Source organism: Paramisgurnus dabryanus, chromosome 8 (assembly GCF_030506205.2).
Source record: "Paramisgurnus dabryanus chromosome 8, PD_genome_1.1, whole genome shotgun sequence".
NCBI lineage: Eukaryota > Metazoa > Chordata > Actinopteri > Cypriniformes > Cobitidae > Paramisgurnus > Paramisgurnus dabryanus.
The window spans coordinates 7,131,636-7,157,696 of NC_133344.1; the positions used below are offsets into that span (position 1 = coordinate 7,131,636).

General features: G+C 35.9%; 1 protein-coding gene across 3 annotated transcripts in view; it reads left to right on the forward strand.

Moving 5' to 3' along the window:
• The first annotated feature begins 991 nt into the window (after positions 1 to 991).
• The window catches only part of il1rap (interleukin 1 receptor accessory protein), a 31,482-nt gene continuing 6,412 nt past the window's right edge, over positions 992 to 26,061 (forward strand). For 2 of the 3 annotated variants that reach the window (XM_065280389.2, XM_065280391.2), the window contains exons 1-9: positions 992 to 1,118; positions 1,810 to 1,867; positions 10,517 to 10,605; positions 17,634 to 17,916; positions 18,182 to 18,368; positions 21,183 to 21,354; positions 23,979 to 24,050; positions 24,137 to 24,269; positions 24,350 to 24,498. In XM_065280389.2, coding sequence (XP_065136461.1) covers positions 1,866 to 1,867; positions 10,517 to 10,605; positions 17,634 to 17,916; positions 18,182 to 18,368; positions 21,183 to 21,354; positions 23,979 to 24,050; positions 24,137 to 24,269; positions 24,350 to 24,498 — 1,087 coding nt within the window. In that variant the 5' untranslated portion in view covers positions 992 to 1,118; positions 1,810 to 1,865. Of the gene's footprint in view, positions 1,119 to 1,809; positions 1,868 to 2,232; positions 2,341 to 10,516; positions 10,606 to 17,633; positions 17,917 to 18,181; positions 18,369 to 21,182; positions 21,355 to 23,978; positions 24,051 to 24,136; positions 24,270 to 24,349; positions 24,499 to 26,061 lie in introns of those variants that run through there. The other variant, XM_073815516.1, reaches the window with a different exon arrangement.

The window sequence follows — 26,061 nt, forward strand, 5'->3', positions numbered from 1 at the left end:
ACAGCATTCTAAGAATTCAAATGTTCACTTGCTGTTTCATTTTTTCAAACATATAGAACTAAAAAATTTCATTGTTCAAACAAACACAAAAACTCAATGCTTGTTACTTTTCGTGGCAAACAAATTAATAAATACAGACAGTTGTAAAATGCAGAGGTGCACTATCCACTTTCACAGACAAGGCTTAAGCCTGGTGCAAGAAATAGAGATTATACGCCAATGCCATTGGTTTGTCTCAAGATACACACAATTTCTTTTTCTTAAGCATATTTGTAAAAGTTGATTAAACATTTTAACTAGAGCCTAGTCGTGCCTTTAGCTAAGCCTTGTCTTTGAAACCATGGGGCATACAGAAATATTGTATCTTTAAGATTTCTTCTTTTATGTTTGGTAACCAAGGTAGGACCTCATTTAAGAGAAGGTGCCATATAATAGAAAACTGTATTTACCTAGGCGTAATAAGAGCTCATTTTATTGTATTTTATAATTTCACTAATCGAAAAGACACTTCATTATTTTACAATTAAGCTTTAATGTATCCTATATATATATATATATATATATATATATATATATATATATATATATATATATATATATATATATATATATATATATATATAATGTTTTTAATTTTTTATGATTTCTATAACGTACTGCTTCCCTTTCTAGAATGTTTTCGTGTCCGTGTTTGTGTTAATATGTATTTCTTTTTATTTCTTTTATTTAAAGTCACAGAAATAAAACTGATATTTTTATTAAGCCTGGTTAATTGAAGTTAACTGAGCATTACATTCTCAAGTCATAAACATATTACAACAATTTACGATTAAGAATAATAGTCGACTTAAAATGGTTAATATTCTGAAATAAAACAGCCTTGATGACGTATGCAGCCTACATATGCAGCCTACATATGCGATCTTCAGAGGCTGCAGCCGTCGAATTGAGAATTGGCCATCGTGTGCAGAGATTGAGCAAACCGCTCTGTGTTTTCCGTAGGAGGAGTCTGACTGTAGATCAGAGCTGTTATTTCCGTTCACATGGAGAACACGGAAACGTTCAGCACGCGCCTGACGCGACCGGGAACACACGACAGACTCGCGATTTATTTAACGGTGAGTTTTGTGTCTACGGTTGAATTTTTACGTCCTGACGGAGGTTCATTTAGAGCTTAACTTCATGCGCGCACACGCTGGCTGTGTCCCAAAACACAGTGAGCTGACTACATAAGACACACAAACAAGTGTACACATCCGGCGCGTGTTTCTTTTAATGTGCCTTTTATTTAGTCGAAAGATGATCGCGTTCTCTTTACAAATATGCGCGAGTGTGTTTCCTAATGGAATTTTTACACCCTATCGCTAGGTTTTATACTTAATATCTTGTCATTCGTTATTAATCGTGGCCTTTACGTGGGATTTTGGAGATGTTGAGTTGAAAGCGCGCAGTGCTCTACACCTGAGCGCGCGCTCGTGAGACGCAGGTGAGAGATGTATGTGAAATATGCGCTCGAGCCGCGTCGCGCTGATTGGATGAGAGTCCCACCGGTTTGCTTTAACGATTTACGGTGACTCGCGGAGGGACCCGTTAAATCATCCACCGGTACCCACTGACAGAGAGAGGGAGGGAGGAAAAGAGATAGTGCTTGACAGAGAGAGAGAGAGAGAGAGAGAGAGAGAGAGAGAGAGAGAGAGAGGTGGTGTAGTGGTTTTTAATAAGATGGGGACAGGCAGTCAGTGAGAGACATAGAGTACAGACGGAGGGATTGTGTATCTGTTCTTGCTTAACTTTGTGGTTCTGTTGCAGGAGTTTCCTCAGTAAACCGGACCTGAGAGAGCAGCAACCTTGCGGTCTGGATCATCATGTAAGTAGAAATACAGCAATTACCAGTTTAACAATACACACCTTGTGCATGAGCTCTGACTTTTAAAATTTGGTGATGCTTTCTGGGTGTGTTGTCATTAACAAAAAATCAGTGATGTAGTGGTGCCCTGATAAGTGGGTATGCTCTTTATTTATGATCCCTTTCTTTTAAGGGGCCCAACTAAGGTTGAAATTATATCTTTTCTTTATGCTTGAACTCATATTTACAATTCAAGAGTTGTGTCTATATTGTAGATTTATGGTTGTGTAATGTTTCATGTTTTGAGTTTGCTATGTGCGCGTATTTCTCAGTTTAGTTAAGTGACTAATTGGCCACTTACTCTATGCCAATAGATTATTTGATCGGATCTGTGGCCCCTCACGGCCTCTCTTCAGTTCGCATTGGTTGACCACAGAATTGATCACTAACCTGTAATCTGATTTATAAACCCCCCAAAAGTGTCCAGGGAGAATGTAAGTAGAAAACAGCGGTCACTTTAATCTTGTTCTTGAAATGAAGAATCTGTACTTATCAACCTTTAACATTTATTATAGCTATACATATGTGTGTGCGTGTGTGTGTTATAGTTAGTGATGGACCAATATATTGCAGAGGCCTATATCTCAGCAGATTTTTTTTTCGGCATCGAAAAAATCATGCAGTAAATTTCTTTATTACCTAAATTTGTAGCTTGTAATAGAGGTTGAAAGATATGTTGTTTTTTTTGTATGGCCAAGAGGCCGATATAACACAAATGTTTTTCACAGTAAATAAGAGACAAACAGAAAATTTGTGAAATTGGAAAAAAACCATTAGTTATGCATAACATTTATAAATGAAGAGTTTGTTTCAAAAATGCAATGAATCCATTTTGACTAATTTTGGTAAAAACATGTTTTCTATACCAAGAAAGTGACAGGATGAAAACCACTATTTTCTGTTACAAACTTTCATATATCATCTTTAGGTTATAAAAACATAAAAAAATAAAAATCCATAATTTGATTTTCAAAAGATTAAATAAAAACGTTTTTCATAAGATCCCCTGGCGTCAATGTGTTAGCATGACAGAAGCTTGATGCTGTCGTGTGAGAACAAGCAACCTCCATTTTTCTGTCGCCCGAGTGCCTCTAGCGTAAATTATTAGATTTTGATGGCTGACGTTTCCTCCGGCATCAGAAAACCACCACAGGTTTATCAATGCCATCAAAAGTATTATTTTGTTTTTGTTTGTTTGTTGATCACAAAGTACAAAGTAGATGAGGAAATTATAGGATTCCGTGTGTATTCAATTATGATTTGTTGAGTGGATTTATTGCATTCTGCAGAGAAGGAGGAGTGGCGTTTATCGTGTTTTGGGAATAAAGGGAGAAAAGATGGCAGAATAACACCGCGGATATTGAATTTTCCGTAAAATTAAGAATTTACTTACTTATTTAAAGGTGCAGTGTGTTAATTTTAATGCCATCTAGTGGTGAGGTTGCGAATTGCAACCAAGGGCTCAGTCCACTGCTTACCCCTCACTTTTGAAATGCATAGAGCAGCTACGGTAGCCGCCACCGGAAAAACATGTCATTATCAGAGACAACTTAGGAAAAAAGTTTGCCCATTAAGGGCTTCTGTAGAAACATGGCGGCACAAAATGGCGACTTCCACGGAAGGGGACCCTCGTGTATGTAGATAAAAACGTCTCATTCTTAAGTTTATAAAAGCATAATGGTTAATTATAAAAAGGTCTTTATACACCCCTGATAATATAGTTTTGTATATTATTTTGCATTTCTGTCAAGAGATCTTTCTAAAAATTACACACTGCACCTTTAATACTGACCTAAAACAATACTGATTTTGGCGGTAACTCATTTTTTTTTAAATGGTGTTTATTACGTTTTGGAACCAAACTCTTCAAATATACCCTTTTAAAGTACTTAAAACATATTTACAAGACATAATTAATGTGGATCTGACATCTCACGGTACTATTTGAATAAGTGTGTTAAACTAGTTTGTTGTTGTGTGTGACACAACATAACGCTATGTTAAAAAGTGAATAATGATTAGTCATTTTACTGTCTGACAGACTTTGGCTTTACATTTACTGACACTGAGTGTCTTTTTTATTTCAAACATTAAATGTAAGTAATAGAGAAATTTACTGGCCCATTGAAAAGATTTACCGGCCGATAGTAAAAAAATCCAAATATCGGCCAATATATATCACTAGTTTGTAATAAAAAGGCACTCAGTGCCAGTAAATGTAAAGTCAAAGTCTGAAATACTGTAAAATGACTAATCATTTGTCACTTTTTAACATGACGTTATGTTGTGTCACAAAAAATACCACACTGGTTCAACAACACACATATTTAAACAGTACCTTGAGATGTCAGATCCACATAATTATTGTAAATTATTATGTAAATATGTTTTAAGTACTTTAAAAGGGTAGATTTGTAAATGTTTTGCGTAACAATTGTTTATGTAGTTTCACTAATTTTCTTACATTTGTGTTACATCAGCCTCATATCAAACCAATATCGGTCGACCACTATTTTTAGGTAAACACTACAGGATAGTACCAACGATATAACCAAAACAAATGTGTATATGTGAGTTATATTCTCAGTACAGTTATGTGACTAACTGGTGATTTACTCTCTGCCGATGGATTATTTGTTTGAGTCTTTTCCCCTCTGCGTCTCGTCCACTTCAGTCTCTCTCGCCCTCTTTTTCTCTCTCTCTCTCTCTCTCTCTCTCTCTCTCTCTATCGATCACCTTCTCATAATCCGATTTCCTCTTACACAAATAATGAAACGTTTCTTCTGCAGCAGGGACTGAAGGCACTACTTACGCTTTTAAGTAATTTAGCGTTTGGTTCAAACTTGTGCGAATCAATGGGCAGGGTTTTGAAAGATGAGTCTAATGAATTCCTAAGATGCTGTAATTTCACCCTAATGCATCTCAGCGAAATTAAAGCACACATTTGTGACGCTCGGATAAGCGAGATGGAGATTTGATCCGGATTGGAGCGCTTTGAGATGATGCCGTTATTTTGGGGCTCATCGCACTAACTGCACTAATTGGGTTTTCTGTCATTTTATTTAATTTCTGCTGAAACTTGAATGTCTGTTTGCTGCTGGAGTCCATAACCTGTGTGTGTGCGCATGTGTTTGTGTATCATGTATACTGTACTTTATCTTTAACTGTAAATATCAAATCATTTAAGATAAGAGTGATGATGTCACAGTGTGATGCAGAAATACTCACATGTGAGAGGCGTCTTTACACCTAAAGCTAGCGTCTTACCAAAATATCTTATCAGATTTTCCAAATGTGAGACACCACAAACCTGATGAAATTTTATTATGACCTACCAGTTTTGTTCCTATAGTGTGTGGATGTGGTTGTCAAAGCACACCACACATCTTCAAATTCTCTTCACAAACAACGCAAATCTTGACGGGAAACACAGGAAATCTCTAGTTGTGGAAATTTCACCATGTCTTTCGTGGTCAAACGCCAGTGTTGGGGAAAGTTACTTTTAAAAGTAATGCATTACAATATTAAGTTACTAACCCTAAAAAGTAACTAATTGCGTTACTTGGTTACTTTTCATGGAAAGTAATGCTTACGTTACTTTTAAGTTACTTTTGCATTACTTTTTCTTACTTGGCTGAGGCTTGATCTCTTTCAGACCTTGCAGGTGTATTTTTATGACTGAGAAGATCTGCATTCAGAAATAGCATATTTCAGAGTGCGTAATTCTACATTAATACATTCAGTTTCATTCAGTACATTATTTCTTGTTAATCTAATAATTTAAACTGAAAAGTAACTCGCATTACTTTTTTAAAAACTAACTTAAATATTAAAGGGATACTTCACCGATTTAGCATTCAGCTTTGTATCTGTAGAAACCCGGCAGTATTACTGAATGACCATGTTTCCCTCCCTCATTTCCCCCTGAGAGGAGAGATATCTGCATTTTGGTTCTGCAAAAAAGTCCTCCGATGATGTAATATGACGATTTTTGCATCATCGGAGGACTTTTTTGCAGAACCAAAATGCAGATATCTCTCCTCTCAGGGGGAAATGATGGAGGGAAACATGGTCATTCAGTAATACTGCCGGGTTTCTACAGATACAAAGCTGAATGCTAAATCGGTGAAGTATCCCTTTAATGTGTACATTTATAAAGTAATGCGTTTACTCGTTACTTCAGAAAAGTAATATTATTACTAGTGCTGGGAAAAGATAAATCGCGATTAATCGCATTCAAAATAAGTGTGTTTTTTGCATAATATGTGTGTGTGTACTAAGTGTAATTATTTTGTATATATAAATACACACACATACATATAGTCATTTCAGATTTTTTTTTATTTATATATACTTTTTTATTTATATATAATATAGAATATATAAAAATATAAATAAATATATATACACATGTAAATGTTTCTTAAATACATACATGAATGTGTGCGTATTTATGTATATATAATAATTACACACAGCACACACACATAAATTATGCAAAAAAATCACTTTTATTTTGAATGCGATTAATCGCGATTAATCTTTTCCCAACACTAATTATTACGTAATGCACGTTACTTGTAATGCATTACTCCCAACACTGGTCAAACGTGACTTCACAGTATACAAACACAAAATGTCATTAATAGTGTGGACTGCTTTGCACATCTCTGATGTCCGCCTCACTTTTTACTGTGTCATCGACTGTGTCATCGTCACGACTGCAATAGTTTTGTCTTTCATCAGCTCGCCTTTTGATTATGAAATGCTTAACATTTACAATTTGCCCTCGGAGCACCTATGACGCAAATTTAGACGCTATTAATACACCACAGGAAAATCTGATAAGATACTAGTTTAAATTTTCAACTACAAAGACAATGGGGACTTTACCTAGAATTGTTGGGATGGAAATGAAAAATCTAAATTATGACTTACAATTAATATTACACAAACCTTAAATATAATTCCTGTAATAGATGAGTAAGAACATAGTTAATATTCAGCCTGTTTCATATGTCTGTGTGTGATTTTATTAATATTAATATCTAATTCTTAGTTTGGCTTTAACTCAGCGGATATGTAAGCGTGTGTGTCATTAAAGGGCTGTGATGTATGCTACTGGAATGACAGTGGAGAGATGGTTACTGTCCAACATCATTTCTCTCTCTCTTTCGCTCTCTCTCTCTCTCTCTCTCTCGCTCTATCTCTCTCTCTTTCCTTTTTAATTCAAGGGCATAGGTTTGGTAGCATCGGTGTGAATGTTATAAATTCAGGCTGGCTGCAGGTCATCTTTTCGGTCTGACTGTGGTTTTGTTTGCGGTTTAAAGTCTTGTGCTGTCACCGAGACAAGTGAATGATGATTTTTGTGATCTGACATCTGCCAGGGTTGTTTTCTGTGTGCTCATCCATAAAGAAATAGCTTACAGCACCTTTAATGTAGAATGCATTATGACAGATGTGCTTTTATAGTCATTTTACAACATAAGCTCATCCAATCAGAATTGCGGGACAGACCTATTCATTTTATTAAAGGAAATAAAACACTGTTGTTTAATGGCACAAACACAATATGAGATATGTACAGTATTACATTCAGTTACAAATACTGTATAGCTCAGTGGTAGAGCATTGCTTTAACAACGCAAAAGGTCATGAGTTCCAACCCAAGAAAAACACACGCTGATAAAAATTGTGTAGCTTATTATTATTAGGGGTGTCACCATTCTCCAAATCCGCGATTCGATTACATTTTCGATTCTCAGGTTTTACTTCTTTTTTTTTTAAAGAACAGGTTGATATGCCATTTTTAGACTAGACTTTTTTTTATCTTGAACCTTGAGATGCCCTGCCATGTTAGTTGTGCTGCCAGTGGAAAAATATAGTACATGCTAGGGCTGTGTATCGCCAACAATTTGATTCAAGGTCACGATGCAATACACAACATGATAAAAGACTATTTTGAATTACATTTTTGTTCAGAATTTAGTAACATTACTAATATTATTATTAGGGGTCAAGCCCAGAATGGACTATCCGTTAGTTTTCTTATTATTCTTCCGATTCTTTTTTTCTTCTTCCGCCATTGCGGTCTATGGTAGCCCATAGCAGCGTACATAGGAAAGATATTAAATTTGGCACGCTTATAAAGGACTGTCCAAAAAGTCTCCACAGCAAATTTGGAGTCTCTATCTCTAACCCACTAGCGCCACCAACAGTCCATAGTTGCCCTTTTGTTTTTGCTTATAACTTCTGACCCGTAAGTCCTAAACACAAAATTTCGATTCGACTGGACCCTATGACGTCATTTTCGCATGGGCGGAAATCCCGGGGGGGTCGGGGGGGACAGGACCCCCCCCTATCTGAGGGTTGTCCCCCCTAAATTATCATTAGAATATGTGTATTGAAAATAATTTAATGATTTATAATACTTAAACTAGTTGTGTAAGAAGTGAAACAATACAAATGCAAACGGAGCAACAACAAAAAAACGTTTTAAATATTTGGATTCCCCCTCCCTTGCCTCACAGTGGTTTGGTCCACTTCCCACGCCCCTTTTACCTCACCACCACACATTCCGGTGGTAGAGAAGTGTACGGAGCCGACGCGTTAATAAGCTATATACAATACAACGTTTCCCATCACTTATCAGTTTATCCTCATATGTTTTAAAACTGGACTATTTTGACATATAAACATGAACATATTTCGTTTTCTGAGAACAGAAGCAGATAAACGATCAAGAAAACATTTTTATGCATTCATGCAGAGGTGAGGCAGAGCTGAAAGTAACAAATTACATTTACTCACCTTGCTGTAACTGAGTTTTTTGTGTACTTTTACTTTGAGTAGTTTTTAAAATCTGTACTTTACTTTTACTTAAGTATGTTTAAAGTATTGTTGGTTACTTCGCTACATGTTAAATCATATCCGTTACTGAGTAAAAATAAATAAAAAAGTAAGGTGATAAAGACGCGCCACGGTCGGATGATTGATTGATGGGCGGGGGAACGCGCAAAAAGAACCATGGAGAGGGACGAGACAGGCGCAGGCTAATGCAGACCCTCAATTCAATTCTTACGAAAGAAACCCCTGGCCATTGACGCAAAGCGATTGTTTCATTCAGGTAGGGTTCATGCTCTTGAGTACGGAGTTTGAGAATTGCCGACCGTGTTTAACCGCTAATTTGCACGATGCATTTTTAATACATGCGCATTATCTTCCGAGGTCTAGCAGCTTCGCGTCAAGTCAAACAACTTGAGAACGTCCTCGAGAATGCGCAGATCATTAGACATTGCAGAGAGAGAGAGAGAGCGCGAGAGAGATAGATTGAAAGACATCAGGTACACAGGTCTGGGAGCTAATAAACGTGTAAAGGATGTATAGTGTATAGCCATGGCACTCATCTCATTATATGTTCATTTATGTATATAGTTTAATAACAATGTATGTTACCAGCAATACATCAATTACAACCTTCATATAATGATTGTATTTACTAGCTGCTGACCTCATATTATTTTTGCTTCAAAAGTGCATAACTCACCTGTAAAAATCATTAAATAATTCCATAAATGTTTCTTAGTTATAAAAAGCTTTTTATTTTATTAACATTTGTTATTGCACTTTAATTGTAGAGATGTTTACAATTAAAAACATAGTTTGAGATGTATATATCCTTCCTTTGTGAACTATACTAGAAACCTCTCCCCGCTGTAAAAAAGTAACTCTTAAAATTAAAATGACTTTTTACTTGAGTAGATTTTTAGACCAGTAACTTTACTTTTACTTAAGTAAAATATTATTAAAGTAACTTTACTTTTACTTAAGTAACATATTATTAAAGTAACTTTACTTTTACTTAAGTAACATATTATTAAAGTAACTTTACTATTACTTAAGTAGAAAATTTTATTACTCTTTTCACCTCTGCATTCATATGTATTAAAATTAAATTTGCGTCCGTTCATAGAGAAAGAGAAACGTTTTCTATCTGTACCCATTTCCTTGCAAGTACAATTTTGCCTGTATTATTGGTGTCCCCTTCAAAAATTGTTCTTGAAAAATTTTATGTTTATTGTCCCCCCCAACATTTAGATGAGATTTTCGCCCCTGCATTTTCGGTCATGTAAATGTTTCCACCATTTTTAATTATTCATAAAACATACTTTCTAGAGCTTTAGGCCGATTGCCACAAAAAAGTTGTGTCTTAATTTCGATCAATTTCTATTTAAAATCGAAATCGTGACATTTTACTCATGACATATAGCTCATAATGCATTGTAAGTTGCTTGGCTAAAAGCGCGTTCCAAATGCATACTTGTACATAAATGTAAAGACATTGCACATGTTCGTACAATTTATATATATTCAGATGCATTCATCTCTCCTCGCAATCTCTAGAGATCTTTCTCTCTTACGTCACTTCCTTTTCTTTATTGGTGCATTTTAAATCATACTCCTCACACTCTTAAAACTGTCACGTTGTAAAAACTCTTTCAGGGATGTTTTATGGAGTCGGATAATAAACCGAGTAAATGTCTGATGAAATGAAGGCAGGTGGTTTATTCAGTAAAGTGTAATAAACTCTCTCTCTCTTTCTCGCTGCAGGATTCAGCCGGTCTTCTGGTTTCTATGTCTTTGTGTTTTGAGGACGGGCGTCTCTTCTGTATCCGTCCCTCAGTCCACGGCGCAGTCAGGTAAGAGTCGTGTCTGGTTAACCTGCTGTGATTGGTCAATCTGTGAAAGGTCATTTGTGAGGGTGAAGAATGTGTCCTCGATCAGAGACTATATCCATCCTCTAAATCTATTGCCAACCAATCAAACTTCACATTTAAATAATTGATCCAATCAGCAGTCTCATGTTATAGTATCCCACCAATCAGCAGAGGTGTCTCCAGAGGTCGGTGTGGATCTCCTGCTGGATCTTAAATTATACAGCTGCAGAAATAATGCTGAATCTTCAAGATAAAGAAGAAATGAATCAAAGGGGAATATTTATTAGGAAGATTTGTTTTTTATTGGTGTGTCACGATTCTTCAAATCCTTGATTCGATTACTTTTTTTTATTCTAAGGCCACGGTTCGATTTGATTCTTAATTTTTATTTCTCTTTTTTTTAGAAAAGGTTGCTATGCCATTTTTAGACTAGACTTTAATGAAATATAATATTTGACATTGAACCCGGAGATACCCTGCCATGCTAGTTGTGCTGCCAGTGGAAAAATATTTATATGAGACTTTTACAAAATCTATTTAACATAAACCAAATCTTTACAGAGTTGTTGAATATGTGGATCAAATTATCCAATAAAAAATTATTTCAATATTACTTTTCACTATTTTGCATTGTTCCAAAGCAGCACAAAGGTCCAGTGTGTAGATTTTTAGCGGCATCTAGTCGTGAGACGGTTCAGTCCACAGCTCACCCCTCCATTTCGAAACGCACAGAGAAGCTACAGTAGCCGCCACAGGACAAACACGTCATCGTCTGAGACAATGTAGTGATGAAACGCGATCTATAGAGCGCTTTGTCTATTTAGGGCTACTGTAGAAATATGGCGATTTCCATGTATGAGGACAAGTGATGCGCAGGTCAATGTATATATCTAACCCGCACGCGACCAACGTTTTCAACTAACCCAACTGCAAAAAAATATATATATATTTTACCCGATCCGCTTCCTCTCCTGCATTTTTTTTAAAGCAGTCATTGTTTAAAATACTTAATTGGCATCTTTATTTCAAACGACCAGACCGACCACAACCCGAATATCATTAAAAATATTTTTGGATGACTCTTAACCGAGGGTGACTGCAGGCACCCGCTTATTGTGGATCAACCCGCGCATCACTTAGGGTGCGTTCACACCAGCTGCGATAGAGGCGACAAAAAGGCGTATTTGTGCGTAGGTGGACGCTTGAACTTTTGAGTTTCATTTGCGCGTGAAATTCTAGTCATTTGAGACATTCACGTTGAAATTTGCGTCATGGGAGGGGCTTCTGAGACTTTGCTTGCTTCCTGTAATCACGTCACTACTACAGCAAGGTCCTCATTGGTTAACGCTCCGCGGAAATCCGCCGAAGTTCAGTTTTTCAACTTGCGCGTTTTCTCAATTCGTGCAGAATGTGCGTTTCGCGCCGCAGGACGCCTAATAACGTCTTTGCATTGACTTAACATGTAAATCACTCGCGCTTGCCGCCTCTACCGCGTCTGGTGTGAACCCTGCTTTATGAGGACCTGCAGTGTATGTAGATAAAAATGCCTCATTTAAATGTAATAAAAACAATACAGTTAATTTTGTAAGGTCTTTATACACCACCGATAATATAGTTACTTTAAGTCGCAATTAAATTAAAATGAAAAACTGTCATTTGTTTTGTAATATTGTGATTGTAAAATTGTCTTCTCTGTGAGCTTCATAATTTTTTTTAAATGTAAGCAAATAGCAATATGACCCAATTTCAAATGATTCAATCAGTTCTCAATGGACGAATTCAAGTCCAACACTACCTTTTTCCATTTCAGAAGCCGTTTCAATCGGATATTTCACCACAGAGAAAATAAGACCATCGCTATTTACATTTCATGGTGACTTTAAGATTTACAGTAGATATATATTAGCATAGATATGTATAATAAAGGCTAGATGTCTCGTCCACGCTGCTGGCCAATGGAGGTCGACGTCCGCACCCGGCGGCCATCTTGTCTCCGTAAGCTAGCTCATTCGTAGCATTGTGTTTTAATGGTGCATGCACTTTAAATAACCATAACTAGCTTAATTTTCTACCGATTTTCAAACGGTTTGGTTTGTTATAAACGTCAGAGATGATGTATCTATGACACTGCATACTTTTAAATAATGTTGATGAAACATGTTCCAGCATTCAGAATTATAGCCACATTAATAACGTTTGTAAGAAACCAAAAATTAAAAAATCGGTAGAAAATTGAGCAAGTTATGGTTATTTGAAAGTAAGCTACATGCACCACTTAAACACAATGCTACGAGTGAGTGAGCTGATTGTGACAAGATGGCCGCCACAAGATCTAGCATTTATTATACATATCTATGACTTATAAAAGAGGCTTAAGAATGTATTGAAAACATGAATAGTATTGCAAAATATGTCACAGTACTTACTGTGAGACAATAATATTCATAATGATATCAAACAAGCATCTTTAATGATAACAAGGGTTTTACAAAATCCACCAAAACAGTCTGCAGACTGACTAAGAGTCCTCAGAAATGAGATTTTACGTTTAGACGTAAACAATTATTTTACGCAATCCTCTAAAGCCAAGTTATAAAAAACCCTGTTTTGTTCTTGGTTGTGCAATGTTTCCTTCCGTGTAAAGTTAGATGCTTAAAAAGAAAGTGTGTGTGTTGTGCTTTTAGTGTTTTATAAGATTTGTTCAAGGCCCAAGACGGTTGTCCTGATGTCTAGGTGGTCGATGAATTCACAGACAGTGATGTTTTGTGACAGTATCGAGTTTCCGGGACCGTCACATCCAATGAATCAGAACAAATTCAAGTCCGGCTTTAGAGAGAAACAAGTAACGCTTCATACTCAGTGGAAGTTTATTAATGAATGGACTTCTTTCAGTGAAGGAGACATCGATCTTGTCTTCAGAGAGCGATTGCGTGACGGCATCCGGGCAGACAGGACCTTACGCTGAGTTCCTGCAGGGTTTTTTAGGTTCTGTATTTAGTGTTGTAACCTACAGTATGTGCTTTTAAATGTCATAATAGTGTGTGTGTGCGTGCATGTGTGCACGTGTGTGTGTAGGTCACAGGATTATGGGCTGGTTGGACCTTTGGAAATAGAGGTTAATTAAAAAGTCTGCCCACCGCAAGACGGGTAACAGATTGTTCTAGAAAGGGTCATTTATAATGTGTGTGCACGTGTACTAAGACACTCTTAATAGGAAGACTAACAACCTTAAAGTCGAGAAGTGACAGACCAATTACACACAGACGCGCACACACTCCACCCGACCCAACCTTCACACTGTCTATCTTACAGACACTTCTAGACATCACCTGTCTGTCTGTCTGTGTGTGTGTTTGTGTGTGTGTGTGTTTGCATGCATGTGAATGAGATGTTGCACACGTGTGTGTGTGTGCTTTGTATGCACTCGGTTGGGTTTGCATGCATGGTGTGACTGAGATGCTGTTTGTGTGTGCGATGCATTTAAACCTGAGAAGGTAATTTATTTAAATTGAATTTGACATTAGCAGAGTCAGCGGTTTACCGCAAAACTGAAATGAATCATCGTATCTTAAATAATTTTACTGGAATTGTGTTTGCGTATGTGTTTTGGTTATGTGAAGTGTGTGTGGGTGGGAGAGATAGAGAGAGGGCTCTTAGTTATTAATTTTTCCATTGCTGTATTAGTTGCTGATGTGTGAATTTTTAGATGTAATTGATTCGGCCTTTTTTTATGTTTAACTTTAACACGGTGTTCATGTCGTAAATTTGATGGCTCAATTACAGAATATTGATTCGTACGCAAGAATGTGTGTATTTGAGAGAGTTTAAGTGTGTTATTTAAAGTGTGTGTGTATGTGTGATTTTATTACTCAGAGATTGCTCTTTCATAGTTAAAGACATTTAATAGAGTTCTTCAGTTGTAAAGTATCAGTGTCAGGTCAGACCTTAGCAATCTGATCATTTAAATATGAGTTATACCAAATGATTTACAACACTGGGGTGTGTGTCTGTGTGTGTGTCAGATGTGCAGTGATTGTGCGCGTTGTGTGTGTTGAAGGCACCTTTTTTGAAAGATTTTTTATGGGCAGTGAGCATTATGCATGCTATTTATGCACTTTTCTATTTTTATTAGTTTTTTTTTATTCAAAATGTTATATAAGGCTTTTTATATTTTGTTACAGTTAATGTGTGAAAAAACCTTGAGCATGTGAAGTGAATCTGAGATTGCAGATTTAGCGTCGTCTGCCTCTAAAGTAATTTTAAACATTAAAACTTTTGAATGCATTTTATCTAACTGATCAACTCAAACACAAATCGGCATAATACAACTGATTGCTTAGCAACATTAAAACCGCTTTAAATAAAAACCTTTAAAGGTTTTATCTTTGTGTAAAGTACTACTATAGTATTTTTACTTTCTACATAAAAGTAAATTTTCAATTATTCGTATTTTAATAGTGTTTTTCTTTGGAAAACATACATTCCAAAACATATTATCATAATTTTTACTCCAATACATTTCATAATTTCAAGTTTTTGGTTTATATTTAGGGCCTTATTTTAACGATCTAAGCGCATTGTCTAAAGACCAGGCATTTAATAGAGTACCAGGCTGCAGGTGAAGCAGCTCTTTGTGCCTTCTAACATCTAATAATTAGTCCTCATTTATGTCCAAGAGACTCAATAATAATCTTTTACATTCAATCCGTTTTTATTTAAAAGCGTTTTTGTGCTACTGCGCATTCATGTATGTGATAAGCAAACCTGTGTTGTTGTCCCTTTTATAGGCGCATATTTCTAACACGCTCTTTAAATAACCAAAAACATTATTGCGCAAGATAGCAACGCGCCAACAATGCGCCTGAACACACCTCGTTTTTTTATCAGAACGCCCATGGGCGCAAAAGGGGGTGCAAATGCATTTGCTATTTAAACAACGTGGCGCTAAACGTGAAAATGATAATTGCGCAAGGTGGAAACTAGCAAAACACACTTGCGTCGCGCATTGCACTGCATTGCGCCGGGCGTAAGATAGAGCCCTTAATATTTAATTACATTAAACATCTAGTAATTTTTGTACTTTTGCTTAAGTAAAAATTATTTTTGTACTTTTACTCAAGAAAGTAAAAGTACACAATTTGTATGTAATTAGGCAATAAATTATTTTTAATATTCAATATATAATGAATACACAGTATGATTCTATGCTTTAAAATGTAATGAACATTTTTTAGTAAAGAAAAGTAAAAACACTCTGATAAAGCACAGATGCTTGGAAAATGTAACTAAAATACTTAAGTATTATAAACCTCTGATGTTAACTGACTGAACACTTACCTTTTACCTGGGAATTTACACTGAAAAAAACAACTTGTAAATTTTACTTGAAAAATTCTCGTAACATTTGCACAAACTTTTTTTAAGTAAAATGTACTGCTTTTTTAAGAACATTTTACTTACCAAAATCTATTTAATAATACATTAAAATGTGTTAAATAATTAAGTAATTGTCACTTAATTATTTTTATTTTAGAAGTAAAATTTGTTTTAATCGTTTGGGTAAAGTCTATTAATTATTTAAATATTAAAGCACTGCTGTCCTAAAAATATTAAATACATTTTATTTGGACAACTGTTTGTTATTTTCTTTAAAATAGTTGTATAGACTTAATTACTCTTAGTGTTATAAATGGTATTGTAACACCAAATTCATGACTGACTATAAGTCAGTCATTGAATAAACTTGATTCTCCACAAAAACTAGTACTTTGGAGAAAAATGCAATGAAATATTCCGAACAGGCTTTTTGTAAGTAAACATTGATCACCTGAATATTGACTTCACTAATATATAATTTACAACAAAACAACATCAATATTATAAGAGCTTAAACCTTTATGACATTTTATTAACAAATATTTAAGTAGTTTAAGTTCTTATCAGTTCTTATTCTGTGAAAAAGCTTAAATAATCAAAATATTCAGGCGCAAAGGATTGTGGGTATTCCTTACAACATGTCTTGTTAAATTCATTTCACTTAAAAAAAATTATTTTAATGGATTTTATAAATGAACTTAGATTTTTTTTAACAGACTTGAACACGCAGTTATTTTTTTAATTAAAATTCATTAGTTATTTTAGTACTATGTGCAGTGACAATAAAACAGTTAAATAATACAAGAAAATATATAATACAACTTACTCGTATTAATTCATTTTCTACATTAATTAATTGGATATTTATTTGTAATTTAGAAATTACATAGAAATTATGAGGGTTAATCTGATATATTTTACTACACAAAAAAGTTCGTTTTTACAGTTTAGATGCAAGTTTTTTTATCGACAGTATCTGCGTGAAACATAAACATGATAATTATCTGCCGACTCGGCACATCCTTTGATTTATAAACAGCTTTTCGTTTGCTCAGTGTGAGCTAAACTTTTTCGTTCGTAACCTTTTTAGCTTTATTTTTACATATTTTTGACTTAGGAACACACAGGATATAATTTACGTTTTTATGGATTGCATTTAAGCTTGCAACTAAATGAGTGAAAAGATCTCTCTAACTTAATTTAGCTTAAATAATGATTTATTCATGTTCATACTTTATAGATTAACATTAATTTATATACTAATATAATGCCCTATATTAATATGCATTTCTGTATTGCATTCATTTTGTGCATTTACAGGTGCACAAACACTGCCTCATTTTAATTTCATTAAGTCACTGCTGTGTTCTGTATTGACCGATGTAAATTTCTCTGTAAATCTTTTCTCATAAAGACAATGCACCCTGATTTCTACTTCAGTGCACCTCGTTTTGGATTTAATTAATTTTATTTTAATAAATAAAGGAGGTAAAACTGCATACCGTGCTAGTGAGTCACGCAAAATCACCGCAAGGGAAATTTCTTCACCGCGACAGGCCTCGCGTTTGTGTGTTTTCAGATGTGCAGTTATTGTGTGTATTTTCAGCAGTGTTATGATTGTGTGTTTGTTTCAGATGTTCAGTGTCACGACTGGGGTGTAAGGAGTGATGGATCAGTGCGTGTATATGACGGAGAGGCGGCTTCTCTTTATTGTCCTCTCTTCTCTCATCCGACGCTGTACAGTTACGGTCAGACACAGAACAGCAGTCTCTCTTTACTGTGGTACAGACACACACAACCAGATGAAGTGGAACAACCCATCAACCTGAAGTTACCCACGCTATACAAAGCCCGGGAATATCTCTGGATCCAACCGGCCACGACACAGGACTCTGGACTCTATATCTGTATGCTTCGGTAAATAAACACAATGCACATCAGATATATTCACACACAGATCTGCTGCATCTTTGTGGTATTTGAATATTTTGCCTCATGAGTCAACAGCGACCAATCAAACGTGTTTCTCAAGCAACATGTAACGTTATTTAGCGATGCATGTTATATGTGTTCATCGATATATGTTAATTACATTACAGTACAATCACCATTTGTGTCTAAATATTGATTGAACATGGACAGGAGGCAATATCTTTGTTTTGTGTTGTGTTGTGTATTGCAGTAACATTTCCTCATGCGTGAAGATCGGTGTGGAGCTGGAGGTCATTCAGCGTAACGGCACCTGTGACATCAAAGCTCAGCCGAATTTAAACCTGACCGTACCTCTCCAGAGTGATCGAACCCTCAGCTGTCCTGACCTCAATACGCTCACACCGCCAAATAGTACACACACCGTCACCTGGTACCACGTAAGTCCCTGCGTGTGTGTGTGTGTAGCAAGTGTTTGTTTATTAGTTTCTACATTTACAACCTTACATGTCATGGCTAATGTGAGAAAATTATTCAACAGATGTTTCACACAACCATTTGTGACCCTGAACCACAAAACCAGTCATAAGTAGCACGGGTAGATTTGTAGCAATAGCAAACAATACTTTGTATGTATTTAAATGCCAAACATAATTAGAATATTAAAGGGACACTCCACTCCACTTTCAATGGCAGGGGACTATTTTTGGGCACTGTGTAATATCATTGCACCTCCTGCAGCCATGGTACGACAGCAAAGTCCTTGATTATTACTGCAGAATAAAGCTGCATTTACACGGTGACAAAAAAAATCAGATTTAGTGCTCACACAGATCGGATTTTCCTGCACATGTGTAAACCTATCCGATGACACACATATTCGATTCAGCTTGACGTGATAAACCTAGCTGCCGACCCCCGAAGTTCTCGACAGTTTTTTAGAGGAAAACGTGATGACATTGTTGATGATGATGATGCCGAAGGTTATCATGAACAATGGCCTATACTTTAAATAAGTGATGAAGATATTAATGTTAGATAGCTAACACTATACCCAGTTAAGCTACAGAAGAGTCAAGTTTTAAATAAGAAAAATATCACAACTCTTTGGTTTTTTTGAGTGTGATGCTAAATGGTCTAATCAGATTCAATGGATTATGCTAAGCTATGCTAAAAGTGCTAGCGCCAGACCCAGAGGTCAGCTGAATGGATTCCAAAACTGTAAAAATTTAAATATTATTTATTTATATAGCACTTTTCACAATAAGTAATTGTTTCAAAGCAGCTTTACATTAATAGAAGCAGGGGAAACACAGAAAAATCGATAGACAACATAAGTAGCAAAATACAGCGGCTAAGATTAAAGGTGCAGTGTGTAACTTTTAGAAGGAAATCTTGACAGAAATGCAAAATAATATACAAAGCTATATTATCAGTGGTGTATAAAGACCTTTTATAATAAACCGTTATGTGTTTATTACCTTAGAATGAGATGTTTTTATTTACATATACCGAGGGACCCCTTACATGGAAGTCGCCATTTTGTGCCGCCATGTTTCTACAGAAGCCCTTAACGGACAAACTTTTTTTACTAAGTTGTCTCCGATGACATGTTTGTCCGGTGGCGGCTACCGTAGCTTCACTATGTGATTAAAATACGAGGGGTAAGCAGTGGACTGAGCTGTTGGTTGCCTTTCAAAAAATTTACACACTGCACCTTTAAACGAAACAAGCGAGAGTAGTAATAATGTAACGTATAGAAGGGGGTGCTAAGTTAAGCCAACGTCGGCTGACTCCCAAGGGTGTAAAAAACGTCCTAGGAAAACAACCCAATGGGAGTTAATCAAATCAAATGTTTAACTCTAGGGGAGCAGTAAAATTAGCTGGAGCTGGAGTGTCCCTTTAAGTAAAGATCACGTTCCAAAAAAGTATTTTAGGGATGTGCATGAATAGTTTAATATTGAATCTGTGCCTTATTACTTGTCTTTAAAAGACTTTAATGTAAAATATACATGAACATAATTTTTATGTATTTCTGATTCAGATCGCAGACTCATTTTATTATTCAGAGTTTTAACCATAGACCATAGACAGAGTTTCACTCATAGGTTTCTGAAGATCGTTTTTGAAGCCAATAGTAGTGCGTCCCTGCCGTCGCCATCTTGGCCACACATCACTCGCGTATATCCGAAAATGGCTAAATAGGTGGGATGTGGTTGAAGATGAGGTGGCCGGTTGATGAAACCACACCCGCCTAGCTCGACTCTAGTGACAGCAGTGGCTGTTCAACCGTCACTCAAGTGGCCACGCCCTTAATTATGCAGAACTTCAAAGCTTTTAATAAAATTTAAATGGATGAGTTACAAAAAAACGCCGGGTTGTCTGTGTGTTATTTAGACGTGCACTGCCGCATTACTGCATGATGAGAGATTTGTTAGCTTTCTATTTTATAGCCTACTTTATTTTGTTAATGCAAAGCTAAACAAGAATTTTTTTTATATATGCGGTGCTCTGTGAAAAATGAAGCGTATAACAGCAGATGGTTGATTAACAGCGTTAGATCAGGTCTCTACACCAGACAAAATATTTAGGATCCAGCCCCCGATGCCAGATCCTGCCAGAAAATTTAAATTACTCGGTGGAGCTGTTAATAATAAAATTGGCGTTTAATAGTCTAGTGTCAATCAAGAGGTTGATCGATTAAAGCTAGAGAAGAGCACATATATTATTATTATATTATATTCCTTACAAAATTATTTATCATATTTTGATTTTTGTAGCCTCAGATTCCAGATTTTCAAATAGTTGTATTGCAGCCAAATATTGTATTGTTTTTTAAGACAGGACATCAATAGGCTTATTTATTTCAAATAATTGCCCCTTATGACACATTTATACACACTTAGGGTCACATTTATCGGTTAAGAGGTCATGTGAACAGAACCTGATGCCAGCACATCTGCTCATGCAATTTGCCACTTTACTGTTTGCAAGACAATAACATTAGTTGCTATATGAACAAAGCTGCAATAAAGACCTCATCAAATCAAATCAAATCTTATTTATGTTTGTTAGCTGTGATAAACTGTAGCAGATAAATGTATTTAGATTTTATAGTCTTTCTCATATCACTGAATATGAAATTGATTGCCCGAGTTATACAGCGTATTGGTCATTATCGAGAAATGTTATACAGCAGATAATAATTATCATAATCTCTCTCTCTCTTTCTTTTTCTCTCTCTCTCTTTGTAGAAGTGCAGCACTGTTGTATTTTTGTCTGGGTATGATATAGAGTTGAAGGGAGATGAAGTTGTAATTCACAGGATGATGGAGTTTTTTGCCGGCCTCTACACATGTGTGGTTTCTTATCAGATGAACGGACGCAAGCTTAATTTTACACGCACAATAAACATCACAGCCGTTGGTAAGAGACTCATTTTTTTTACTACTACTCTTTCATCTTCTATTTATTTGATAAATATACTTTTGTTTCGTTCAGTCTCTTTCGTTTTTCTGTCTTATGTTTACATTAAAATGAAAAACTAAACCTTTTAGTAGTTTATAATTTTTTTTTTTAGTTTACAAAAGTTTCACATACAAACACTGCAACTGGGTACCGAAACCCAGTATTAAACGAGCATTGGAGCTTTTATTGTTAAATTATAATTAAAGGGACATTGCACTTTTTTTTTAAAATATGCTCATTTTCCAGCTCCCCTAGAGTTAAAGGCGCTCTAAGCGAATTGACGCGTTTAAGAACATAAAACATTTTTTGTTACACACCGGAAACATCTCCTCACTATCTGCTTGCTGCCTGTCCGCTGATCAAGCTGTAAAAAAACGCGATCTCTGTAGACATCCCAGGCTTCACAAACGGCAATAACAACACAGTGGCCAAACCTAGCACCACAAAACAAAACAATGTGTTCCAGCCAATAAACGACAAAAAGGATTTGGGGGTGGGGGTTCATGAAAGCACGGAAGGGAGGGGGAGGGGGAGGAGTTAGCTACGCTCCGTCTGTTTGAAAACAATTCAAACGTCAACAAAAACTAACGTCTCGCAGATTCGCTTAGAACTTTTAAACATTTAATTTTTACCGTTTTGGAATCCATTCAGCTGATCCCCGGGTCTGGCGCTAGCTTTTTTAGTAATATTACACACTGCCGGAAAATAGTCCCTTTGGTTACTTTCAATAGCAGGGGACTATTTTCAGGTGCTGCGTAATATCACTACGCCTGCTGCAGCCATGTTACATCAGCAAAGGCCTGGATTATTACGCCAGTTTGAGAGTATAGTTCCTAGCCATATCGGCCTAGAAAATCACAACTTTTAATTTTCTGTCAGTCTTAGTACACGATGTAACTACAGAAGAGTCAAGTTTTAAATAGGAAAAATATCCAAACTCTTTAGTTATTTTTAGCGCAATGCTAATGGTCTAATCAGAATCAATAGATTATGCTAAGCTATGCTAAAAGTGCTAGCGCCAGACCTAGAGATCAGCTGAATGGATTCCAAAACTGTAAAATTCAAATGTTTAACTCTAGTGCAGCTGGAAAATGAACATATTTTCAAAAAAAGTGGAGCGTCCCTTTAAGCTTTGCCTTTATTGGTACTCTGGAGAAAACAATCTTTTATGTTATTGCTACATTAATGTTTTCTTGCTGATTTTATCTCACCAGCTGTTTCTAATTTGCAATTCAAAATTTGTCTGACGCTTGTTGGTTATTCCCAAACCAGCATTGCTCTCTCGCACAGCTTCTGTCTACAGTGTTACGGGGCGAATGAAGCGAGTTAACTTAAAATGTTCAAGCGTCCAACTACGTGCGAATAGCGAATTTGATCACTTTCATTCACGTCTGGTGTGAACGCACAGTTATAGTTGTAGTGCGCAGGTACATGTGAATAGAATAAATGTCATTACGTTAAACACAGAATTATCTTCTCTTCCATGTTACGATTAAACTGAAACTTTATTTAGACTGCCCCTAGGGGGCGAACTTTGACAATCCTGTCCGAGTGTCGTGTACAGTGAAAAGGCGGCTTAACACTACTACCCAGTCTCACAAGGTTTCGTGATTAGTCACGTAAATTTTTTATTCTTTTTTTTTTATCACGAATTTCCGCATTTTCCATGATCATATAATGAATTCCTGTTTTCGCGTGATTATCACGTATTGGTTACTCAACTGGTTTTTCGCTTCGGTTTAGGTTAGATTTGGTGCTTGCATTAGAATGTCACTTTATGTATTGGTTTATACTATTTTTTCGGATTAATTTTTTTATATGTCGCCTGGCGTTAGGGTTAGAGTTGGGTTTGGGTAGGGATGTTATTTAAACTAAAGCGACAATGGTAAGAAAACTGGACAAAACAGTTGAGTAACCAATACGTGATAATCACACGAAAACAGGAATTTGTTTTACGATCACGAAAAAATGCTGAAATTCGTGATAATCAAAGAATCAAAAATTTACGTTACTATATAACGAAATTTCGTGAGACTGGGCTGAGCGGTAACAGTACATTCTCTCACATTTCTGAAATGGCACAGAATTGTCTGCGCTATATGTGATATACAATAAAACTTCTGGCATTTAAAATAAAAAATGGCTCATAACACAACAACACTGATGAGAAGAGCAACAGCAGTAAGGCTTGAATTGTGATTTTTGTCGCGTTTATAAATCAGTATTTAAGTAGCAGTTAAATGAACAGCTGGTTGGATTAAACACGAGGTGTTACGGGGTCGTGTTTAGTCACTGTTTTATAGTCTACTCATTTTATGTCTGACAACAGAACAGATAAATTGTAAACGAACAGCCAAATAGCATAAAGCTTTACAGTTTATGGTTGAAAACGTGTAAAATTTTTCTTAATTTCAGTTTTATTGTCATGCCAATAACTTTACATTTTTATCACCAAAGCATTTGGAGCTAAGCGGTCTATATTTATGTAGATTTAATATGGTATACACACATTTAAGCAGCAGATTTTCATTGATTGTTTGATGGTGTTTACAGTTTCAAATTTTTCCAAAAATCTTTTATAGTTCCTACTGTTGGCAATAAAGTTCCTGTTATTCTGAACCCTGCCAAAGATCAGAATTACACGGTGATTGTGGGTAAGTGTGTAATGTGTCCTTTAGTCCCTTCACCGGTTTAACGCTAACTCTCCCATTAACATCTTATCAATGTGTTGATGTTTCAGGAGAAACTGCGAAACTGTCCTGTAGGGTGCATCTGCCATACCTGGAGACGGGCACACAGGAGATATGGTGGACCATCGATAAAAAAACCGTGGAACAACTCGGCGACCCACGATTCACCTCACCCGAGTCTACGTATGGATGCTTGTCACACATGTGTACATCTTTCTGTGTGTCTGTGTGTTGTACTGATGTGTGTTTGTGTGTCTGTGTAGACGGGTGTCGGAATATCATGGAGATGAAACCAGAGAGCGACTCTTGTATGTGTCAGATTTCTCCTCTGATGATCTGCAGAAGGAGTTTAACTGCTCCGCTAGAAACAGTAGAGGATTCAACACCAGCAGAGCTCAACTCCAGTTAGAGGGTAAAAAAATCACACAGACAGGTTCACTATTTGGAAAATGTATATACAGTTTACAAAAAGACTCACAGGTTTACATTTAAGGATTAGTCAATTTTCGTAAAAAAAATCCAGATAATTAACTCACCACCATGTCATCCAAAATGTTGATGTCTTTGTTTTTTTATCTTTTTTGAGGAAAACATTCCAGGATTTTTCTCATTTTAATGGACTTTAATGGACCCCAACACTTAACAGTTTTAATGCAGTTTAAAATTGCAGTTTCAAAGAACTCTAAATGATGTCAAACGAGGCATACGGGTCTTATCTAGTGAAACGATTGTTATTTTTGTCAAGAAAAATATAAATATGAACTTTTAAACCACAACTTCTTGTCTTCCTCTGGTCGTTTGACGAGGCAGCGCGACCTCACGTAATACGTCATCACGTCAAGAGATCACGGATGACATATCGAAACTACGCCTCAGTGTTTACAAGTGTGGAGAAAGAGGAGCGTTCCGATGTTGTTGTATGTTGAATGATAATTAATGTCTTTGTGTCTGTTTATTGTTTAAAATGGTCCGCAAATGTGCGTTTCATATATTTAAACACGTGACCTTTCCACGGCATTACGCAATTACGTGAGGTTGCGCTGGCTCATCACAGGACCAGAGATAGACGAGAAGTTGTGGTTTAAAAGTGCATTTTTTTTTCTTGCCAAAAATGACAATCGTTTCGCTAGATAAGACCCTTATGCCTCGTTTGGGATCGATTAGAGTCCTTTGAAACTCCAACTTTAAACTGCATTAAAATGATTAAGTGTTGGGGTCCATTAAAGTCCATTTTGGATGACATGGTGGTAAGTAAATTATCTAAAAGATATATTTTATTTGTTTAATCTGTCATGTGAATACAACACTACAATATATCAGAAGAGTCAGAATCTATGCTAAATGGACAGATAAGATTTATGTACCAATAAAAGTAAATTACTAGATGAAGATCCAATATCAGATAATAACAATAACTGGGCCTATGTAAAATACTACTGATAAAAACTTTAAATATTTTTAAAGTTAAATTGGACTAATACTGTAACCTCTATGACTAACAATTTGGTTTTGAACATTACATGAAACCTTACATAATAAAATAAAATGATGTCATCAAGCTCAACATTTTTAAAAGGACAACAAATCCCATAATTCTACGCTTATTCAGAGTGTCATTAATTTATGTCATTGTTATTGTTTTAATCGTGCGCCCCCTAGTGGCAGATTCTACAAATTGTATCTTTCAATTATTGAAATATTTACTTAAAATCTCACAGGGTACTTTTAAGTAAATGATTTAGTTGAAAGTGGTTCGGCTGATGAAAAGTTTGAAAACCTTTATATGAAAACATCGTAATATAAGGTGTATGGTAGAAAATGGGCAAAACACTAAACTTTTAAAGGGGACATCAGACTTTTTTTCATGTTTAAGAGCTATAATCGGGTCCCCAGTGCTTGTATCATCCTAGAACATGAAGAAGATCAACCCAGTAACTTGGTTTTGGTAAACCATTCTCTTCAAGCATGTGAAAAA